Source organism: Zalophus californianus, chromosome 3 (assembly GCF_009762305.2).
Source record: "Zalophus californianus isolate mZalCal1 chromosome 3, mZalCal1.pri.v2, whole genome shotgun sequence".
Classification (NCBI taxonomy): domain Eukaryota; kingdom Metazoa; phylum Chordata; class Mammalia; order Carnivora; family Otariidae; genus Zalophus; species Zalophus californianus.
This window is the reverse complement of record NC_045597.1, coordinates 130,252,468-130,273,643: the sequence shown is the minus strand read 5'-3', so window position 1 is coordinate 130,273,643 and position 21,176 is coordinate 130,252,468. Positions and strand designations below refer to the sequence as shown.

At 35.3% G+C, this 21,176-nt stretch overlaps 1 protein-coding gene and 1 long non-coding RNA gene across 3 annotated transcripts in view; one reads left to right on the top strand and one right to left on the bottom strand.

The window, feature by feature from the left end:
- The window catches only part of SCN9A (sodium voltage-gated channel alpha subunit 9), a 177,229-nt gene that overhangs the window by 134,814 nt on the left and 21,239 nt on the right, over nt 1–21,176 (top strand). Inside the window, 4 exon segments of the mRNA XM_035726822.1 lie at nt 3,969–4,089; nt 12,595–12,749; nt 16,717–16,890; nt 21,036–21,158. Coding sequence (XP_035582715.1) covers nt 3,969–4,089; nt 12,595–12,749; nt 16,717–16,890; nt 21,036–21,158 — 573 coding nt within the window.
- Nucleotides 1,134–12,376, bottom strand: LOC113920604. 2 transcript variants are annotated; one of them, XR_003519322.1, is made up of 3 exons: nt 12,115–12,376; nt 7,455–7,536; nt 1,134–4,075 (listed from the first exon to the last, which is right to left on the bottom strand). It is a non-coding gene; the product is annotated as an uncharacterized LOC113920604 (long non-coding RNA). The 2 variants fall into 2 exon arrangements; XR_003519323.1 differs by lacking the exon at nt 12,115–12,376 and adding an exon at nt 10,275–10,298.

Here is a 21,176-nt window from a genome sequence, read left to right as displayed (position 1 = left end):
TGTAGCACAGACCTGCCGCTGGTCCTCTGGGGAAGGGTCTCACTGTGCTGGGGCTGGTGCCAGTTTGTCTCAGACGGGCAGTCACACTAACACACAGGAGACTGGAGTTTAGTGTAAAGCACAGCAAAAACCCAGACTCCAGGTTAGCTCCCCTCAGCAGGTGTCTCTGCCCCTATGCTAAGGAATGGGAGCACAATGACATCCACCGGCTCTCTTTTCCCCTGAGAGGTCATGCTACCTTTCCCAGATGCACACCAAGAAGGGGAAGCTGTCGCTTCCAGTGCATCCCAGGGGATCCTCCAGTCATGCCATGTGCTCCCGGGCTCCTGTCCTTCTCCACAGGAGCCCTGCTGTGCCCACCAGACTCTACACCGACCACGGTGCAGACTTGTAAAACTCTGGTTTTTGAGCTCCACTCGTTGTAAAAGCTCACGACAATCAACCCTTCTTGTTTTCCCAGTCACTGGTTTTGGGGAAGTGCTTTTCTTGTGCAGTCCCCTGTGCACTGCCGTCTGTCTCCCTCTGTTTTTCTGTACGCTCTCTGTGATCAGGGCTCCCTCCCCTCCGCAGCACCTGTGATCCTTCTCTCCCCAAATCACATCTCCACACCGCCTACCTTCCACCTTGTGGTCTCCTCTCTCCCTCTAGTTGTGCAGGTTGTTCTCTCAGTCCTCGTATCAATTTCCTGGGTGTTCAGAATGATCTATTTATCTAGCTGTGTTCAAGGGACAAGGCAAACATAAGGTCCTACTACTCCACCATCTTAACCTGATCATATTTTCAGTAGTTGAAAGGGGCTTCTTAGATAGCTATCATTTATAATCAAGATTAGAATGTTTCAAAACTACTTCAGTGCTTTATGGATACACATTGAAGAATATGGAAAGATATAGGGCGCCTGGGTGGCTCAGTTGGTTAAGTGACTGCCTTCGGCTCAGGTCATGATCCCGGAGTCCCGGGATCGAGTCCCACATCGGGCTCCCTGCTCGGCAGGGAGTCTGCTCCTCCCTCTGACCCTCTTCCCTCTCGTGCTCTCCATCTCTCATTCCCTCTCTCTCTCTCTCAAATAAATAAATAAAATCTTTTAAAAAAAAGTATATTTCACTTTTTATTAAAAATAAAATCCATGCAAAAATTACAAAATAGCATATTTGTAATATTGAGAGGGAAATTTTTTACACCAAAGTATTTATTTCACTGGTCTTAGTGTACTATAATAATTCTTCAATTTTCAATGTTACAAGAAAGGAAACTAAATTACAAATGATTGAGTTTATAGATATGAAAATAATCATATAATTTATTTTGTAAAATGATTCTAATGATTGACTTGATCTCTGTGTACTAAGCAATAAGAAAATTCAGTAGTTAAATATAGCAACACCTGCTATGAGAATAAAATGCACTTCCCTTTAAGAGAAAGTTTTTATTATAGATATTAGCCTTTCTACTTAAAAGCATCCTTTTGGACCCTGTTAAAGAAACTTCCACTTCAGTAAATATTAAATTTAAAGGATGAATAGATTAGAACTGAACCGTCTACATCACTAGGGCATGCACATAAATGTTTAATATTATATACAGTACTAAAATAGCTACTTTGTGAATACTTCATGCATCCCCAGGAAAACATAGAATTCCTAAAAACATTTTAACTTGAATTTCTAAAAAGCCATAGCAATTTGGCTTATGACACAAACGATAGTTCATATTAAATATTTTGATAATGTCTGTTCTGATGAGGAATCATCTTGAATAACTGTCATTTATGATATAAAATTTGAGCCAAACTCTGAATTTAATTGACAAAAAATTGCCATAAAAGCTATGAAAATAAAAGGTTTCAGAAATGACAAGATATACTTTATAAAATCATCTTCATTTTATTTGCTTACAAATTAAGTTGGCATATCCTCTTTGTTAATGCTCAGTGAGAAAACCAAATACTGAGGTTGAAGATGTTTTCATTAATTTAGGCTGAGTAGGCATTCTGCAAATTAGAATCATTTTAGTTAAAAATTGTTGCCACCTTAGAGGAAACCATGAAAACTACTTGCTAGTTGTCAGTATTTTGGCTACTAGCAGGAAAGTGCTTTGCATTCTTTCTGTCAGCTGTTTCTCCCACTGCTTTGCCTCAAAATCCAGGGCAATAACCCATTTTTCACATTTGAAGGTCTTGGTCTCATCGCCACAGAATCATAGTACGTTGTCTTTCAGTTCCCTGGTGACAGTCCACATGCATCTGAGAAGTCAAGAACTGAGGGCATCAGATAACTGTAGTCTTTTAGATAACATACTCAAAATTAGTTTTTGTGGTAATTGGCACAGTAGGGCCTATTAGTAATTATACATTTCCCCATTGTTTCTTGGAGTAATGTATATTTTAAAACCTTAAATATATTCAGTCTTATAATTAATTTCTATTTCCATTATTTTCAAGTCATTTTAGATGAATTCAATCAAATGACATTTCATAGGGATACTGTTCGTAACTGATACTATTATAAAACTCTTTGACCTGGTGGGAAGAATGCCCCGATGTCAATATATTGATTATGAGTATTAGAGTATTCATAATTCTTTACTCTCATTATAAAGAACTTTGCTTACATCATTCCTTACGTACAATAATGTATCAATGCCTTTTTTTACTGATGTTGAATAATGTGTGATAATAATAGCACTGAGAATGTGGTACCCATAAAGAACACTTTTAGCTTCCCAGTAAATCTCTAAAAATTAATATTTCAGATTAGGCCTATGATATTAATGCAAATTAATAGATTAAGGAATCAATTTAATGGAAATGAGGATTTCCTTTTAGCACTTGTATTTGTGGAACTATTCTAAAAAAATAGTAAAGCTGTAATCTTAATAAGGGAAGCATCTGCTGTAATAACTACTAGTTTCAATATTCACATGTCGTTTAGCAAATGAGAATGAAAAATGAACTCTTCCATTGATGTGCTGCTCTACCCCTTATAAAGCAATATTAGGAAAAATTGACAGAGTTTTGCTACAATTGCTGTATGTATTTTTTCTAAAAATTTCTGTGTATGTGTATGTTTGTAAACATCATGTTTGATCATAAATTTCTGGGCGGGAAAAGCTTGTGTTATGATCAACTATATGATCATAATGACAATGAATTCATTCCTGTCGTGTGTGCGTCTGCCATGTTTAATTTCATTGAATCTTTGTTTCAGAGTTTGCATGTGGTACTCACTTTGGTAGCCACTGTTTTTTGACAGTATAAATAATACTTTATGATCTTTTCAACTATGTCCTGAAATTTTATACTGAAATGGGTGGTGTTGGATGAAATAATTACTATGGTCTTTGGCATTTTGATTCCAATATGATATCTGACTTTTTTTTGTCTTGATCAAAAGCCTTCTATCTATATCATCCTGGTACATATTCTTAAATCCAAGAGATAATAGAACAAATAAGTTTGGGTTTCATTTTACACTAATTTCTTTTTTTTTTTTTACTTTTAAGTATCAACAAGCTTTTCTGCCAACTGTCATATATGATCTTTCAAGTATCAGGCATTGGCAATTTGGCACTTGTATTATTTCTACTAGGGTCTTGGTTATCTGAATATAATAATTATTGGTGTACACAAATTTATATTAAACATAAAACAATAAAAATGTGGCCAATACTTTGCAAATATTATAGTTTACAAAAAATACCTTATGCTAATTCTGTCTAAATACTTACTTGTTAACATACTAAAAATAATAAAATTTATTTTTCACAGGATGTGTAGATAGAAAGATCAAGCATAGATGTATTATAAGGTTACCTGACCTCAATATGTGTTTATACGTTTTTATGGCCATCATACTGTTAATCTTTTTTCATAACACTTTGCATGACTTTGATTATTGAATATGGCTTGAATATAAGATTTGAATGACCCCTAAATGAACTGTCTGGTGGGGTGGTGAATTTCTTTTTAGAGATTGAATCGGTCAAGTTCCTCTGAGTGCAGCACAGTTGATAACCCTCTGCCAGGAGAAGGAGAAGAAGCGGAGGCCGAACCTGTAAATTCAGATGAGCCAGAGGCCTGTTTTACAGATGGTAAGAGAAAAACCAAAATGTTCATTAGCCATCCATTTATTGGTATTTGGGGTTTTATCTTATATCCATGTCTAGAGCTCAGACATCTATTTCTGTGTTATTTGACTCTTAAGTCATTATCTTTACCCCTGACCTCACACTTGAATTCCAGATATGCCTATAATTCCCCGTTGATTATCTCCACTGGTTGCCTTAAAACATGTGAAGTATAATAAGTTTAAAACAAACTTTAGTCAGTTCTCCCCTATAAAATCCACATCTTCTTCTAGTCTTTATCTCATTTAGTGACATCATGATCTATCCTGCCTCTCAAGCTAAAGACTTTGAGTCAGCCCTGACCTCTTCCTTTCTAGCCCCACATTGATTACAGAAACCACAAGTTGATCAGAAACTCTGGACAGGGCCTGCATCCCCCCGGGGATTCTGATGCACACTGGAAGCTGGGAACCATTGGTCTATAGGATAAAACCTGAAGTCCTTAACATACCATGTAAAACCCTTTGCACCTCAGTCTATTCTTTTCTAACAGTACCTCCTTTGTTTACTTTTCACTTCCTGGCTTACTGAACTTACTACTTCTGGAATGTTTCAGTGATTTTATTCAAAGTAGTAACTTTGAACTTGAACTATGGAAGTGTACAGCATTTTCTAATCGAATATGGTGTCATTCAAGTAAAAACACAAACCTATACTAGAGTTGCAGTATAATATAATAACATAGACCACAAATTTTGAAGCCTGATAAACATGAGTTCTAATTGGTCTACTTCTAACTCTCTGAGACCTTGAGCACATTTTGAAAATCTTGTATCTCAGATACCTCATCTATAAAATAGGTATAACCACCCCATCTGAATTATAGGGATATCAAGGAGATTAAACAAGATAACACAAATTAATTACCACAGTTCTTAACATCCTTCTTTTCCTTTTTTTATTTTTAAAAATATTTTGTTAGCAATTCTGTAGAGAAGCTATGATAGCATAGTGTTGATGCTAATGACTTACTATCTATTACTCTCAGCATCAGTATTTTTTGTAGAAATCATTGACTTGCGTTCATCCTCTAAAATTTTTCTCAACCAGCCTCCTCTAGCACTCATGCCATAAGCAAACTGCCTGTCAAATAAAGATACCAAACTACAATGGGTGCATGAATTTTCTTTAAATACAAAGCTAAATTCCATTTTATGTGAGAAACGAACAAGTGTAAGACCCAATTGATAGAAATTTTGTGTTTGCTGTAATTAGTACCATGAGCAAAACACAGAGTTTCCTATAGAAATGTTCATATTAAAGGCATTTAAGAATTTCATCAGGTGTTGCCTATTTCTCAATAAATTAACACCATTAAATCTGTAAAGATGCTACCAACATTTCCTCTACCCATTTTATGAATGACCCTAACTTAAAATTCTAGGATAACTAGAAAGAAGTTGGGTTTATCAAGCAGATTATGACTTCAAATTAGAAAAGGGGTTTAGAAAAACTTAAACCTTCTACAGAAAGCATTAATACTAAGCTATTTCATTCTGCAAGTGCTATCTTATTGAGCTTAAACTACATAAAAAGTTTATGTTAGTCCTACAAAGCACTAATGCGAATATTCACGTGATTCCTTTGAGGTTATGCATAACTTCTAAATTGAGTCTAGTGTTTAGGAGATATTATAAAAACACATTTTCAGATGTGTTTGGCCTTGACTGCTGGAAATTTACTGAGGACCAAAATTCATTTTCAGTTACACAAGGTAAATACATTCTGAAGAGCCAATGTACGCCAGTGTGACTATACTTAACAATACTGTATTGTATACTTGAGATCTGCTAAGAGGGTAGGTCTCAAATGTTCTCACCACACACACAGGGAAGAAATTGGTAACCGTGTGAGAAGACGAGCTGTTAATTAGCTTGATTGTGGTGATTATTTTATAATGTACACTTAATATCAAATCACCAATTTGTATACCTAAAACATATACAATTTTTAATTGTCAGTTATACCTCAGTAAAGCTGGGGATGTGGAGAAAGAATGCGCAAAATCAACCTACAAAAATAGAAGTCAGGCCAGTAGCTACTTCTAGAGGGTACAGATTGGGAAAGGACATGGGGGTGCTTTCTGGGTGCTTAAAATGTTATATCATGAGCTACGTGACTATTATATGAGTATATCAATCTGTATCTTTATAACTAGTGTACTCTACTAAATGTATGTTCTACCTCAGTAAAAATTTAAATCAACAAATACATATTTTTTTTTAAAAGACAAGAAAATTTATGAGGAAACACACATCTGTGAGTCCTATCACTTTGAGCAGCTGTGCTCCACTGGGAACTTTGTACTCACTAGACCTGCTGGGCTAAGAGGCTCAGCCTGATAAATCAAACAGGACAGCCAATTTGCTGAGCCTCTCACCATTTATCCACATAATCATTCTTTCATCCAACTAACAAATAATCATTAAAGATCTTCTGTATTTTAGGCCTAGGCCTGAGTACCGGAGAGAGATAGAGCAATGAAAAAAACACTGCCCCTTGCTCAAATACATATGTAAATATTTAGTAGGTCAGATAAGTGTTACATGCTTTGGAGAAGTGAAAAGAAAAGAGGAATATAATAGTTGAAGGGTAGGAACCTACTATCACATAAATAGAGTGGTCAGGAAGGCCTCTCCAAAAAGGTAGCATTTGATCAGAGACCTGAAGAAAATTGAAGTGGGCTGTGCAAATGTATGAAGGAAGAGTATTTTAGGCAGCACAATATTTGAGGAAAGTCAAGGGGCCAGTATGGAGATTGAGAATGATGGGAAGCGTGGTAGAAGGTGAGGTCAGGGATGTAGTAAAGGCCAGAACATAAGCGCTTTTAATGACATTATAAAGACCTCCTGTAAAAGTCTCACAACATGCCATCTTAAGAGTAAATGGGTGTGGTGATGGGTATTAAGGAGGGCACGTTCTGCGTGGAGCACTGGGTGTTATGCACAAACAATGAATCATGGAACACTACATCAAGAACTAAAGATGTAATGTATGGTGATTAACATAACAATAAAAAATTTAAAAAAATTAATAAAATCCAAAAAAAAAAAGAGTAAATGGGTGGATAGCAAGGACAGATGCTGGGTGAATTCTTGGATGTTCCTGCAGTAAGAGATTCTGAGTAGATTTTGAAATGAAAGCTAAAAGAATTTGCTGATAGATTGGATGTTGGTTCCAATGTGAAAATGTGAAAAAAGAGTCAACAACGATTCCAAATTTGGGGTCTCAAACTGGGAGATGTCTTCCTCATAATGACTTCAAAATGATTGGGCTTGGCAGGATGGGAAATTGAGAACTCATTCACTTACATTAGAAATGACTCTTACCAGTTTGTGATAGGTCTATAAGAGCCGAGCTAGAACCAATGCCAGTTTAGAGCAGCATTTGGCCTCCAAAGATTTTTGTTACCTAAAAGGCAGCAGAAAAATCATAGGGAGTGTGAGAGTTACATCAGAGGGGTTGTGTTTTCACTGAAGAACAGACACCAAAATGATTTGTTGTTCATTGTCTCACATCCGTTAATCCTTTTCAACTTCATAACTATCACTTTACTAATTTTCATATTTCTCCTGCATCCTTTCCTCCTCCCTCTTATGCCAGGCCTTTCCTTAGTTCTGTTCCATTAGCTTTGTAATTCAAGATACCAGGCTCCTTCTCTAGATCTGCCACTGTTCTTCACTAGCCTTACTTCTGCGTGTCATGACAACTTGACATGACAGAACTCTGATTCTGCTTGGTTTTACATTATACTCCTTTTGGATTATACAATCAGTAAATTACAAAATCAGGATTAAGTTATGAGAAGGATACTCTCTTTTCCATAAAATAATGTATTTTCTGTTAATTTGGTAGAAGGAACCAACTCAGCTTCCCCCCAAAATGTTCTGAATTCAATTTCCTATAAAATAATAACTAATTCTAACTTTAAGAATACAGTAACAACTCACTTGTGCCTACTTTTTTTTTAAAGAAAATGTGGACAAAACACTTGTTTTAAAAGATTTAGAAATTTTTAAGAAGTTATAAAAAACTCATTTTTTCCTTATCAATTTTTACGTTAATTATACTGATTATGCTATTATATTTGTATTAATAGGTAGTCTGTCTTGGAAGAGGTTGATGTTGGTTAGTTTTTTTGTGCGGTGGGGGCTGGGAGCACTGGTTTAACATGATGAAACACAGTATAGACTTTATGAAATGCATCACGAGAACAAATTAATGAAACCACCCAAAAGAAAGAACTTTTACCCCATAGGGACCCATTAAAATGCTTGAGAGGTTCTTCTGTTATGTTTACATTTAATTAATAGTCCTTTTAAAAAAGAAGATGTGATAACATTGCTAACCAGCTAGGTTCGAAATCTCTTAGGATATGCCTTTGCATAAAAGCCAGACAAGCACTCGAACACTCTTGCCTCAAAATAAGAGTGAGAAACTCTCTGAGATGTGATAAATCCCGAGGGCAATATTTATCAACCTTCATCTCAGATAAAAAGTTTACTTTTGTAATTAGAATGTAGGGTCCCTTTTCTTACCTCAATCTTATGAGTAATATTTCTCTTCAGTTTTAAGACTGACACAAATAAATCTCGGATAGTAAAATCTTAAAGGGAAACTTTCTCCTCTGGCAATTATACTTGAGGCAGATCGATTCTGTTCTGCACAAGATGTTTGTTTTTATATTGAGATAAATTCTTAAGTCTCAAGCATTAAGTTAATATAAAAAAAAAATAATTCCATCTTAAAATTTTTTTCACTCCTTCTGGTATTTTCTTTTGCCCCGGAAGAGATAATCTGGGAGTCCATTTTGGGGCCTACCTTTTTACTATTTTCCCACATCATTTTATAAAATATTCTAACTTTATTAAATACATTTGAGATGTAAGGTAAATATTTTAGACAATGTGAAGGTGAATTCATTCAGATCTGAGGTCATGTTGACTATAATTTAACGTTGGTTAAATGAAGGCATATGTATATTTTCTATTCACCCTGGGTTTGTTTTTGTTTTTTTTTTTTTTCATCCAATCTTTTTGTAAATTCTAGAATTTTCAGATCATTACTAATGCTTGGATTATTTTAGAATATTTGGGGGGGGGAATTACGTCTTTTAAGTCAACTATACATGACCCATTAAACCATATATGTAGAGGACTATAGTAAGTACCGTGAGCAGAAACAAAGGGCATAACTGATGCAGTTTTAGCCCTCTGGGAGCTTAAAAGCTTCCAGAAAGGACAGGAACACATAAAATACACACAATAGCAAAAACACCAGAGACTTTGGTGCAGGGGGAGGCGGTGGGAAACATAGCTTGGTACATTCCTATAGTGCTGGAAATTAAAGTGCCAGGTACACCTCATATTACCTGGGTCAATGAACTAATTTCATTTTAGAATCATGAAAGAAACCATAATAAGATACTGCCTAAACAGTATAGTTCAAAAGAATTCTGGTTCTGTGTTTCAAGGCATACACTTTATGATTCTCTGAAGTTATTACTTGATAAACTCAATATTTTTTAATTAAATATGTTGTTTTATAAAAAAGGAAATTATTTTTTATAATGCCTACCTTGCAAACCTCTGAAACCAGTATCTAAAAAGTGCTCTCCCCCCTTTTTACCTTCCTTCTAATTGGAAGGAAAAACTTTTTTTTTTTCAGTGATTTCTTTTTTATTGAAGTTTAGTTGACACAAAATGTTGTATTAGTTTCAGATGTACAACACAGTGATTTGACAAGTCTGTATGTTATGCTCTGCTCACCACAAGTGTAGCTGCCATCTGCCACCATACAGTGCTCTTGTGTGCAATATCATTGACTGTATTCCCTGTGCTTTGTGACTAATTCCTAAGTGGAAGCCTGTACCTCCCACTTCCCTTCACCGGCTTTGCCCATACCCTCATTCTCCACCACTGGCAACCGTCAGTTTGTTCTCTGTATTTATGGGTCTGTTTCTGCTTTTTCTATGTTTATTTATTCATTTGTTTTGTTTTTTAGATTACACATGTAAGTGAAATCATATGGTATTTGTTTTTCTCTATTTCACTTAGCAGAATGCCCTCTAGATCTATCCATATTGTCACAAATGACAAGATCTCATTCTTTTTTATGGTAGAGTGAGAACCCATGGTGTATATACATACCATATCTTCTTTATCCAGTCATCTATCAATGAACTTGGCTATTGTAAATAATGCTGCAATAAACATAGGTGTGCATGTAACTTTTCAAATTAGTGTTTTCATTTTCTTTGGGTAAGTACCCAGTAGTGGAATTACTGGATCATATGGTATTTATTTTTAACTTTTTGAGGAACCTCCATATTGTTTTCTACAGAGGCTGCACCAGTTTCCATTCCCACGAACAGTACACAGTGGTTCTGAAAGGAAAATTTTTAAGAGATCAACTAATTGTAGTTTCTCTTTTTTCAGTGCTTCCTCTTCTTCACAGTAATTATGGTTGGGTTTTTTTTTAAATCAACTTTAATTTTTGAAATTTAATTTTTGAAATTTCAGTCATTATCTTTCTGGGTCTTTCTTGGTCACAGTTCTGTTCACCAGCCCTTTATGAAACTTTTTACTCCCTGACTTTTTTTACTGTAGCTCCTTGTACATCTCTCCTACTTCGACTCTGTCTCCGTCCCCTTCAAAGGTTTTCTCTTATTCCACCTGTCCTGGTGGTGTACAGGTGAATGTTTAACAACCAGTTCTCCAAGAAAAAGAGAGTGTGCATATGTACCTCAGTTTACTATAAATTTTGCTGATATAAAGGGTGTGTAGCACATGATTTACAAATAATAATATAAGCAATATTTGTTATTGCACATTCCATATAACTCATTGATTCTCACACAATGCTTTTGTTAAATTTTACCAAAATTTTGCATTTATAGATAGTCAATGATTGCAGTTGATGAACATGTATAGATTTAACCTGAAGGGTGGTTGGTAATTTCATTTCTGTTGATCAGTAAGGTTAAAGTGAGACAAAGAAACTATATGTCAGAACTTCACTCTCATCAATGATGTCTGCAAATCTCAGATAATAGAATTTGAATAATGAAAGAATACTTCCTCAAAATTTTCTGCTATTCCCAGCGTCATGGCTACAAATATGACACTTTTACTGTTTTATATATTTTATTAACATTTCCTGCATTACTTGTTAAGTTTACTCTAGAAAATCATCAAGCCCTGGTTATAGTTCCTAACTAGAGTTGCCATGACCTATCCCTCTTGTTAAGGCTACTGAACCAGAATCCTAAATGGTTTTCTGGCTCTGAATCTTCCTACACCTCCACCCTCTTTTTTCTTCTCTTCCAACTTATCTTCAACTGTTGGAGACATCAACTTAAGTTGCATCTGCCTGTATCATTCTCTGCTAACAACCCTTCACTTATTCCTGAACATCTATAGGATATAGACCAAACTCCTTCGTGTGGAGGAAAATGCTTTCCATAATCTGACCAATTTCTCTAACCTCATTTCTCCCCCATGCCTCTGTACACTTCGCTTTCGTCACAATTCTGAACTGCTTATAATTCCTATGCACAATACCTCTTGCTCCTCCTTGGTCTAGAATAACACCCATACTCTTTTTGGCTAAGACTTTGACTCAGTTCAGGCTCCAGTTCTTCCACAAAGCCTCTTCCAGTCTGTCCTCAGCAAACAAGCCAGGTGAGGTAGATTTTTTCCATGCTCCAAAATAACCCCTTTATATATGTGATTTTAGTTGACATATCCAGTTATAGTCATTTATTTCTATCTCTATCTACCTAACCAAAACCAAAAATAAATCCCCCGAGGAGAGGAAACTATATACACAGCTAATTATATAAAATATAATAAATGTTTAATGGAGAAATGAATGAATAAACCTAAAATGTAAATAAAATGTTCCTCAATTTATCATAGCAGCATGTTTTACACCTACAGTTCCAAAGGTAGAGTTGTTTTTAACATAGAGTACTTGAAACAGTTTTACCTGCATCTTCTAATCAAGATCAAATTCTTTTGAACATAATTTTAGAAACTTCTACCAATTTTCTTAATATTATCTAGAATTGAAGCTTTGTGAAGAGCTTTTTTTTTTTTTTAATACAGTGGAAGCATCAGGAAACTGTAGGTGAGATCCACATCAAGGAAAATTAATTTATCAGCAAAGAAGGTCTTGAAAAGCATTTTGTCCTCAGATCTTAGTTTAATATTCATTCATTCCGTGTTCATCATGTATCAGCACAGCGTTAGGACTGCAATAATGAAAAAAATAAGTAGTTTTAACACTTAGGAGGAGATTGATGAGAAATCAAGGAAGCACAGAATGCATTTTAAGTTAGAAATAATTGACAAGCTGCAGTGTAAGTGTTAGAAATTATTCAGTTGAGGGACATCACAGGGAAAGCTTTGCATAAGTATTTTATTTATTCTGAATATCAATATTTTATATGTATATCTCTCTTGTCAGGTTGTGTGCGGAGGTTCCCATGCTGCCAAGTTGACATGGAGTCAGGGAAAGGAAAAATCTGGTGGAACATCAGGAAAACCTGCTACAGGATAGTTGAACACAGTTGGTTTGAAAGCTTTATTGTTCTCATGATCCTGCTCAGCAGTGGTGCTCTGGTAAGTTATATGACACCTAAAGCAACCACCCAAGTCAGTATTTTTAATAAATGAGTTGGAGGATAAAAATATGAAAGTTGTTTTACCTAAAAGTGAATTCCTATGATTAGTACTAGGACAAAATTTTAGTTTAGTTCAGTAAATATTTAGTAAGCACTACTACATGCCAGACATTATTCTTGCTTCCTTGAATGCAAAGGTGGATAAGATCCAGGTCCTTTTCTCAAGGAGTTCATAGAGCATTGGGGAGAGAGGCACAAGGGATTACAGAACTGGAATGTGTTTGTAAGTGAAGAATATACTTGATAAACTCTATAGCAAGAGATGAACAATTGTCTGCTTGAAATTTCAGAAAAGTAGTTGATATTTTACAAGATCTAGAAAGATGAATAGGATTTTCCAGCCAGACAGGGTGGGCTGAGGAGCAAGGGTACAGTGATAAGGAAGCATAAAACATCATGCGGTATTCAGGAAATTAAAAGTTTCCAAGTTGTAGAAAGTGACGCCGGAGGAAGAGCAAATACCGGGAGGAGAGTGGTGGCCACAGGTACTGTGACAAAGATAGGCAGCGTCAGCTTGTGAAGCATCTTGCAAAACTAACTGTAATTTAAGGGTGAGAATGGGACACGTTTCCCACTCTTGCATATATACCAAGCACTTTCTATGAGAATTGAAAGGGACCTGGGAGAGTTACAAACTCCCTAAGCCTTCTCTTGTTTTTCTTTCCTGCTGACACGAACAGAGATGAACCATTAGAAGCTCAGTTCCAGCTAGAGATACCACTGGAAATTCTTTATACTAAAAACAGAATACTTAAGAACTTTGTAAGTTGTTTCATAGATAGTCTTCATGGATCTGGAATTGGATTTTTATGAGAAGTTAACCTGTTGCTATTTCATGGATGCTGATAGAATATATGCGACCTCCAAGTCAGAGACAAAGGATTTTATTAGTCATGACATTGGAAGCAACATGAACTTCAACATGTTTGTGTTGGTCCCCTTTGTCTCCAAGTCTCCATGAGGGCATGGCATGGGGATAAATGAATGGCCCACACACGTGGATTAGCTTCATAGCTGAAGAGCACTAAATTTAGGGAACCCTGTCCATTTTTTTTTAAAGGAGGGGAGGGGCAGAAAGGGAGAGAGAGAGAATCTTAAGCAGACTCCACGCCCAGCGTGGAGCCCGATATGGGGCTCCATCTCACAACTCTGAGATCATAACCTGTGCTGAAATCAAGAGTTGGATACTTAGGCGACTGAGCCACCCAGGCACCCCAGGGAACCCTGTCCTTTTATAGCAAGCAGTAATCAACCTTGCTTTTTTGTCCCAGACAGAGACAATGTCTCATCCCTCAAAGCAACCGGGAGAAATAACCTGAGTAAAGAGCAAGTCAGGGCCTTGCCTTCTTGGCATACCCAACAATGACATGAAGGGATGCTCAGGGCCTACAGTGGATGGCCTCTCCTAAAACAGATGAAGAAAAAAAATGGTACTCTTCTTATCGGGTGGAATGCGAGTAGGAATCTCAACAATGTCTACATTATCTTGTATTGCTAGTAACTGTTTTGCTGAGTCACACATGTGACTGAGACTTTTAGAAAGGAGAGTAAAAAAGAAAAATTAAAGAAAAGTTTAGAGCAATCCCTTGTTGAAAATGTTGAAAAAGGAAGATGACATTTTTTTGGGAAGAGGTACTCTCAAAACTAAAATTCTGGGGTGCCTGGGTGGCTCAGTCGATTAAGTGTGGGACTCTTGATTTTGGCTCAGGTCGTGATCTCAGGTTGTGAGATCAAGCCCCATGTTGGGCTCTGCACTCAGCGTGGAGTCTGCTTGAGATTCTTTCTCTCCTTCTCCCTTGGCTCCTCCCCCTGCTCAGGCACCTGTGCGCTCACGCTCTCTCAAACAGATAAATAAAATCTTAAAAAAAAAAAAACCTGAAATTCAGTTGAATCATATGAGGAAGAAAAGGGAAAGGTATTTTAAGAAACTGCTCTTTTTACTCAGAGAGTTTGCTAATTAAGCTAGATTTTTAAAATCCCTGTCCATAAAACAAAAAAAGGTAACAGCCGAGTTCGTACGTATTTATTATGTTTCAAGATCTTTATATAAGTTTTTTCACTTAATCTTTGAACAATCCTATGAAAAAAACTATCGTTTTGCTTATTTTACCAATGAGGAAGTTGGGCGGAGAGTTTAAAAAGTTGTTTAATGTCCCAAAGCTAGTAAACAACAGACCCATAACTTAACTGAGCTCTAAAGTCAAAGCCAACCATATCTTTTCACTGATTTCTGGCTTCTCAAAAAGGAGAGTACCCACCATGTAGAAACAAATGAATGGTGACTGAAATGAGTAACAGTAAAACCTACACCCCACATTGGGGAGAGCTCACATAATGATGTCCTTGCCTCCTTGCTTCCACATCCACGAAACTAGTCCTGGAAGTTAACTAGGAGCCCTGCAGGCTGAATCCTGTTACCAGCTCTGGGACTAGTCAGAACAAGGTGCACTCAGACAGGGTATTAGGCTCTGAGCATCAAGACTTACTACTGGTCCTGCTCTGCACCCCAGTTCCAGGAACAACCCTCTTGTTCTGTGTGATCAAGCCCCTTCCTTATCTTTGCATTTCAAGTATTGAAGTGTTGCCATAGTGTCTGTCTGGGTAGCTTGCCTCACCCCTCAACAACTTGGAGAAGGGAGGCTAGAACATCCCAAGAGCTGGAAGGTCCCCCTTGCATTTCAGTGCCACTGACATTCAGAAACTCTGCCAGCTGCTAGAACCTTCTTTTATCGTCTTAGTAAGTCTGCTCATTCTCTGTGTCCCAACTTCTCTGTCATCTTCAATATTGATACCAACAGTTTGCAATAAGTTCCAAGGATCATTTTTAAAGTATTGATACAGGAACTTGGAATAAGAAGAAGAATGGATAAGCCTGTGGCTATGGATAGGTAGTATAATGTTTACCACTAAGGATACAGCTCCTTTTGCTTTCATGTTCTTCAACGAAGTGAATATTGTTTAATCTTGAAAAAGCAAATCCTAATACTCTAGACCTGTTTAGGTCAGGAATCATTTTCAATGTCTTCGGTGAGCTCAGTTCATTAAGTCCATTCTAATTATTTCCCGAGGGACTAGTGGCTATGACTGCAGAATCATCGTCCGTCACTTACTAAAAGTTCTAGAAGAGTGTTAAAAGGTGCCACATTCATGAACTGAATGTAACAGTAATTTGTAGAGCTAAAGCTTTCAATGAATGATAAACTATTGTGCAGAATTCAAAGAAAGACACCATCCTCTGTGGGTTGGGACTAGTGGCTATGACTGCAGAATCATCGTCCGTCACTTACTAAAAGTTCTAGAAGAGTGTTAAAAGGTGCCACATTCATGAACTGAATGTAACAGTAATTTGTAGAGCTAAAGCTTTCAATGAATGATAAACTATTGTGCAGAATTCAAAGAAAGAAACCATCCTCTGTGTTCCCCAGTCCTTTGACACAGTTCTAGGCACTGGGAATGCACAAGCATATAAGAACTGAAGGAGATCTCCAAATCCTACTGGTGAGAGTGAAGGAGAGTACAGGGTGAGAAAGATATATATGACCGGACAATCTGGGAATCGTGTCTTAAATTATCAGGATTCATCCAATTTGAAGAGAGATAAAGGGAAATCAGATGAAGTAGAAATTGCTGCAGTTATCAGAGATCGTGGTTCTTTTAGAGGATTATAAATTAATTTATTCTTTGCACCATTTCTCTTAACCTCTGGCGACCAGTGGCACATACTGGTAAGAAGTCTAGAAACTAAGTGTTACACAGGAGCTGTAAACCAGAAGAAAGTCAGCTAGCCCATAATGGTATATATCTTTCAGTATAAAATTATCCATCAGAATTTTCTTTCCTGCTTTTGTCATGAATCATAAGCTTTAAGGTGGATGTGAATTGAAATTTGAATTCTATTTTCACAGGCTTTTGAAGATATATATATTGAAAAGAAAAAGACCATTAAGATTATCCTGGATTATGCTGACAAGATATTCACTTATGTCTTCATTCTGGAAATGCTTCTAAAATGGGTAGCATATGGTTATAAAACGTATTTCACCAATGCCTGGTGTTGGCTGGATTTCTTAATTGTTGATGTAGGTTGGATTTATTCTTACAAATAAGTGTTCTGAGGAACCTTCACTAATGTTGTTTGTTATCATATTTTAATCTTGGTTAGCTTTTTATACTTTCAGACTATAGTCTTATAGGTACTTTTGAAATATTAATATAGCCAGTAGAAATATATCTGTAAGGAATATTAAAAGAGAAATTCTGCAATGAATGTGAATTCTTTCCTGTACCATTCTAACATTTATAATTTACTTGTGCATATGTTTTCTGCAATCAGAGAAAATGTGATTATATATATATACATATACATATATATCACACACACACACACACACACACACACGCACACACACACATATACACATGATTTGAATATCATTCCTATTGGGAAGAAGAAAAAATGAAAACTTGGTGGTGGGGGTTGGGAATGGAAGAGGGAAGAGGCACAGATTAAAAAGATAAAATATTGATTTTTTTTTACAATATAAAATTAGAAAATAAAAGAGGATAAGGGATATATCAAGTTGTCTCATATGTTAGCTGAAAGTTATGTAAAATGGTAGTGCTAAAGCTAAATAACTCTGGGTTAAGGAGTTGGGGAGGCATGGAATTTCAAAATATTTATCTCTGTCACAATGAGAGGGAAAACCAAAATTAGTCACAACTCTTATCTCCACCTGAAACATCCAACTTACCCTTCATCTCTAGAGTGGCAGTGAAGCAGAAAAATAGGCATTGGCAATTTCAAGTAATAAATTCAGAGAACTATTTAATACTTGGATGATGGAAAATATATAAGAATGCCTCAGCTTATGCATTATTTTTAACAAAGCAAAACAATTTTTTAGGAATCTTGTTGAAATGGGAAAGAAATCCTAAAATAGCTGTGAGATTAAGGTCTCTCAAATAGAAATGGTGCAACAGCCAATTTTATCAATTTATTCTTATTTAGTGTATTCAATTTTATTTTATGTCAATGATTTAATTTAATAATATATAACATATAATAATTACATTATTATGTTTTATATTATTTTAAAAGGTTTTCTTAAATTAATTCATGACCTCAATTTCCCAATCTAATTTTTCTCAGAATGATTTGTTTTTTTCTATCTTCTACTAATTCTCCTAGATTTTCCAAAATCTAGTCTTTGTGGCTAGGGAAGGGACAACTTATAATCAGTTACACTTCTTAGAGATTGGTTTTCCATCTGATGTGGAATTAGAGGGCAACATGCAAATTTTTATAGTGTTAACAAGTGCTCTAACATTTAACCAAGAGTTTGCATCATCAAACTTTTCAGAAAAGATAAATATAGCATCATTAATAGATATCAAAATTACAAATAAGCATTATAAATAGCCAAATCTGACTGCAAAATTAAACCAAAACTCATCATATCTACTCAAAAGTTCAATTTCTGAACTGTTATCCAAAGCTCAGTAAACTCTTTTTTAACGGCTCAATATATAAAATATTGCAAACAATAACACTTTTGTTTTCTATATCAGTGATGTACAAAAACTATTTTTTTTTTTTGAGGTATAGCTCTACGTTACATCTCTTATGTTCTCTTAGGCCTTCTCTGTGAGATCTCTAATTTTTGAAACCTTATATTAGTGATTCCATATTGATTGTTCTTTAATTTACTTTTATATATATGTTACCTAGTTACTGGCTAGAAAAATAAATGGTAAGATAGATGCTTTTGTAACATAATAGATTTAAAGAAAGGCTAACCTAAATAAGAAGAAATGATAGAAGGAATGTAGGTTATTTCTTTTCTTTTCTCTTAACCATTAAATTTGATTGGGTCTTTTAAAAGTTACTATAAAATATGTAAGATATTCAAAAACCTTTAAAAATATTACCACAAACATAGTTATTTTCATCACTCAGTCTGTGAAATAAAAGCTTATACATAGAATTGATTTATTTTAGGTTAAGAAAGAGATAAAGCCATTTCGTAGCAGAAATTGTTTTGTGTTGTATTTCAAAATCTGAGCTGGGGAATCTTAATATTTAAGAGTATGTAATATACAGAACTCAGGTATATAGCTTCAATTTGAAATGTTATTTGATATTTTGAGAAAAAGTAACATACATGTAAATAAAAATATACATTACCTATTATATATAATATTCTATATATAATATTTTTTTCTATATATAATATTTTTAAAAGGCAACATGGAGAGTCAAGCTGTACACAATATTCTTGCTGGTAGAGATGCAAATTTAGTGATGCAGATTTGGAGGAGGAACTGAAATTTTGTTTCTCAAAAATTGAACCAGTTATCTAGAGGAATTGTTCTCAAAGTTGGTTCTCATTGAACCAATAGCATTGTTGGGAACTTGTTAGTAATCCAGTTCTCAGGACCTACCCAAGATCTACTCAATCAGAATCTCAGGTATTGTGACCCAGAACACTGTTGTTATAAGCCTTCCAGATAATTCTGGTGCATACTGAGGTTTCAGAACCACTGATCTGATTTGATATTCACAGGATGGATTGTTGGATTTCCACAGGGTTCTTTAATTGAAATTTATTTGCCTGAGCATTATTCGTCAGTATTGGCATATATTGTATACATACATATGTATGCATAGATAAATAGATGTGTGTATATCTTCTCAGTTACAGAGTAATCTCTAGTTTTCTCAATAATATGTATCTATTATATTCAATATCATGACACCTAACAGTGGTTTGGAAATTAGGTCTGCCATTTCTGTAGGGGCTATTCCCATTATAATAGACATTTAAAAACTTTTGTTTCCTGATTAAAAGGAATACTTGCTATTCTTATTAAAGAGCATATTTTAAGTGTACTTAAGAAAATAATGGACCTGAATGACTTGGGTGAATTTCGGAATGATAGAAGGGAGGATTAGTTCTGCTGGATATGTAGCATAAAGACGTAAAAAGAAACAATGTTACATTAAGATATTTGGAAGCAACTGCAGGAGAAAGAACACACACTTCAACACATCTTGATTCATAAATCAGTTTACTTGTCTCTGATAGCAGGAGCAGTGAACTTGTGAGCAATGAATTTTTCTACTCTGTCAATAGTTAAATATAAGGAGGTTGACTCTCAGGTTTTCCTAGTCTTCCCTGGAAAATTTTAATCTTTTAGTCAGTACTTAATTCATAATGAAGAGCTGCATTCCGGACATTGTTCTTAGCCATTGCTTCCTGCTACTCACAGTGTAAAAACATGAATATTTTAAATGGAACTTACTCAGAGACTGAATGCATTTACAGATCCAGATGTAAGGTCATTGGGGAGCTCATTACTCTGATTACCAAAATGTGTATTGATTTTATTTCTGTCCATGTTCTTTCTTCTAAGATAGTTTATGATAAGAACACAAATTTCTGTTGGACACTGGTTATGGTCATTGTGGCAGGTCTAACATGATAAAGTTCCGTATGTCTGTGTTGATTGTAAAGCCAGTGAGATCCCATACTCTTGTGCTCTCTTCCATACAACTGAGATTTTCTCCCACTATTCCTAGGTAAATCTTTGGTACCAGTTCTGAGAAATTGCAAGGCAGAACAATTTGTGGGGAATTAGCTCCATCTCAAAATCATGAGTCTTCAAATGCTTTTGAATAAAGTCTATACTAGACTTAGATTTGGTTGAGTCAATGCCACACTCTTACGACTTAGCTTCAGAATCACATACTTTGTTATGCCCTAGGTTTTATTATAATTGAAATTTAATAGTTGCTCTTATTAAATGTATAGCATAAGTGTATGACATAAGTTGTTCATAAGAATTAAATGTATAGCATATCTAATTAAATATATCAAGCATAACTTCAGAATTAATAAGCAAGTACATAATCATTGATGACAAAAAGTGTGAAAAGCTTTATTCAGATATAAGAAATAACCTACTTTCCTAAAAGTTAACCATTGAAAAAAAAATAACCTACTTTCCTTCTACTATTTCTTTTTATTTTCTTTAGCCTTCCTTTGTAGCTATTTCCTTATAAAAGCATTCATTCATCTTATCTATTTTTAGGCAGTGATGAGATAACTTGATATGTAAAATATTATTCTTGTTGATCTGCTCTTAGTGATCTTTGAAATTGACTTTTCCTCTTCGTGCTTTATTATTTTACTGAAATGATTAATGAAAATTTTATTTTTTGTAGGTTTCTTTGGTTACTTTAGTTGCAAACACTCTTGGCTACTCAGACCTTGGCCCCATTAAATCCCTTCGGACGCTTAGAGCTTTAAGACCTCTAAGAGCTTTATCTAGATTTGAAGGAATGAGGGTAAGAAAATGCTAAACT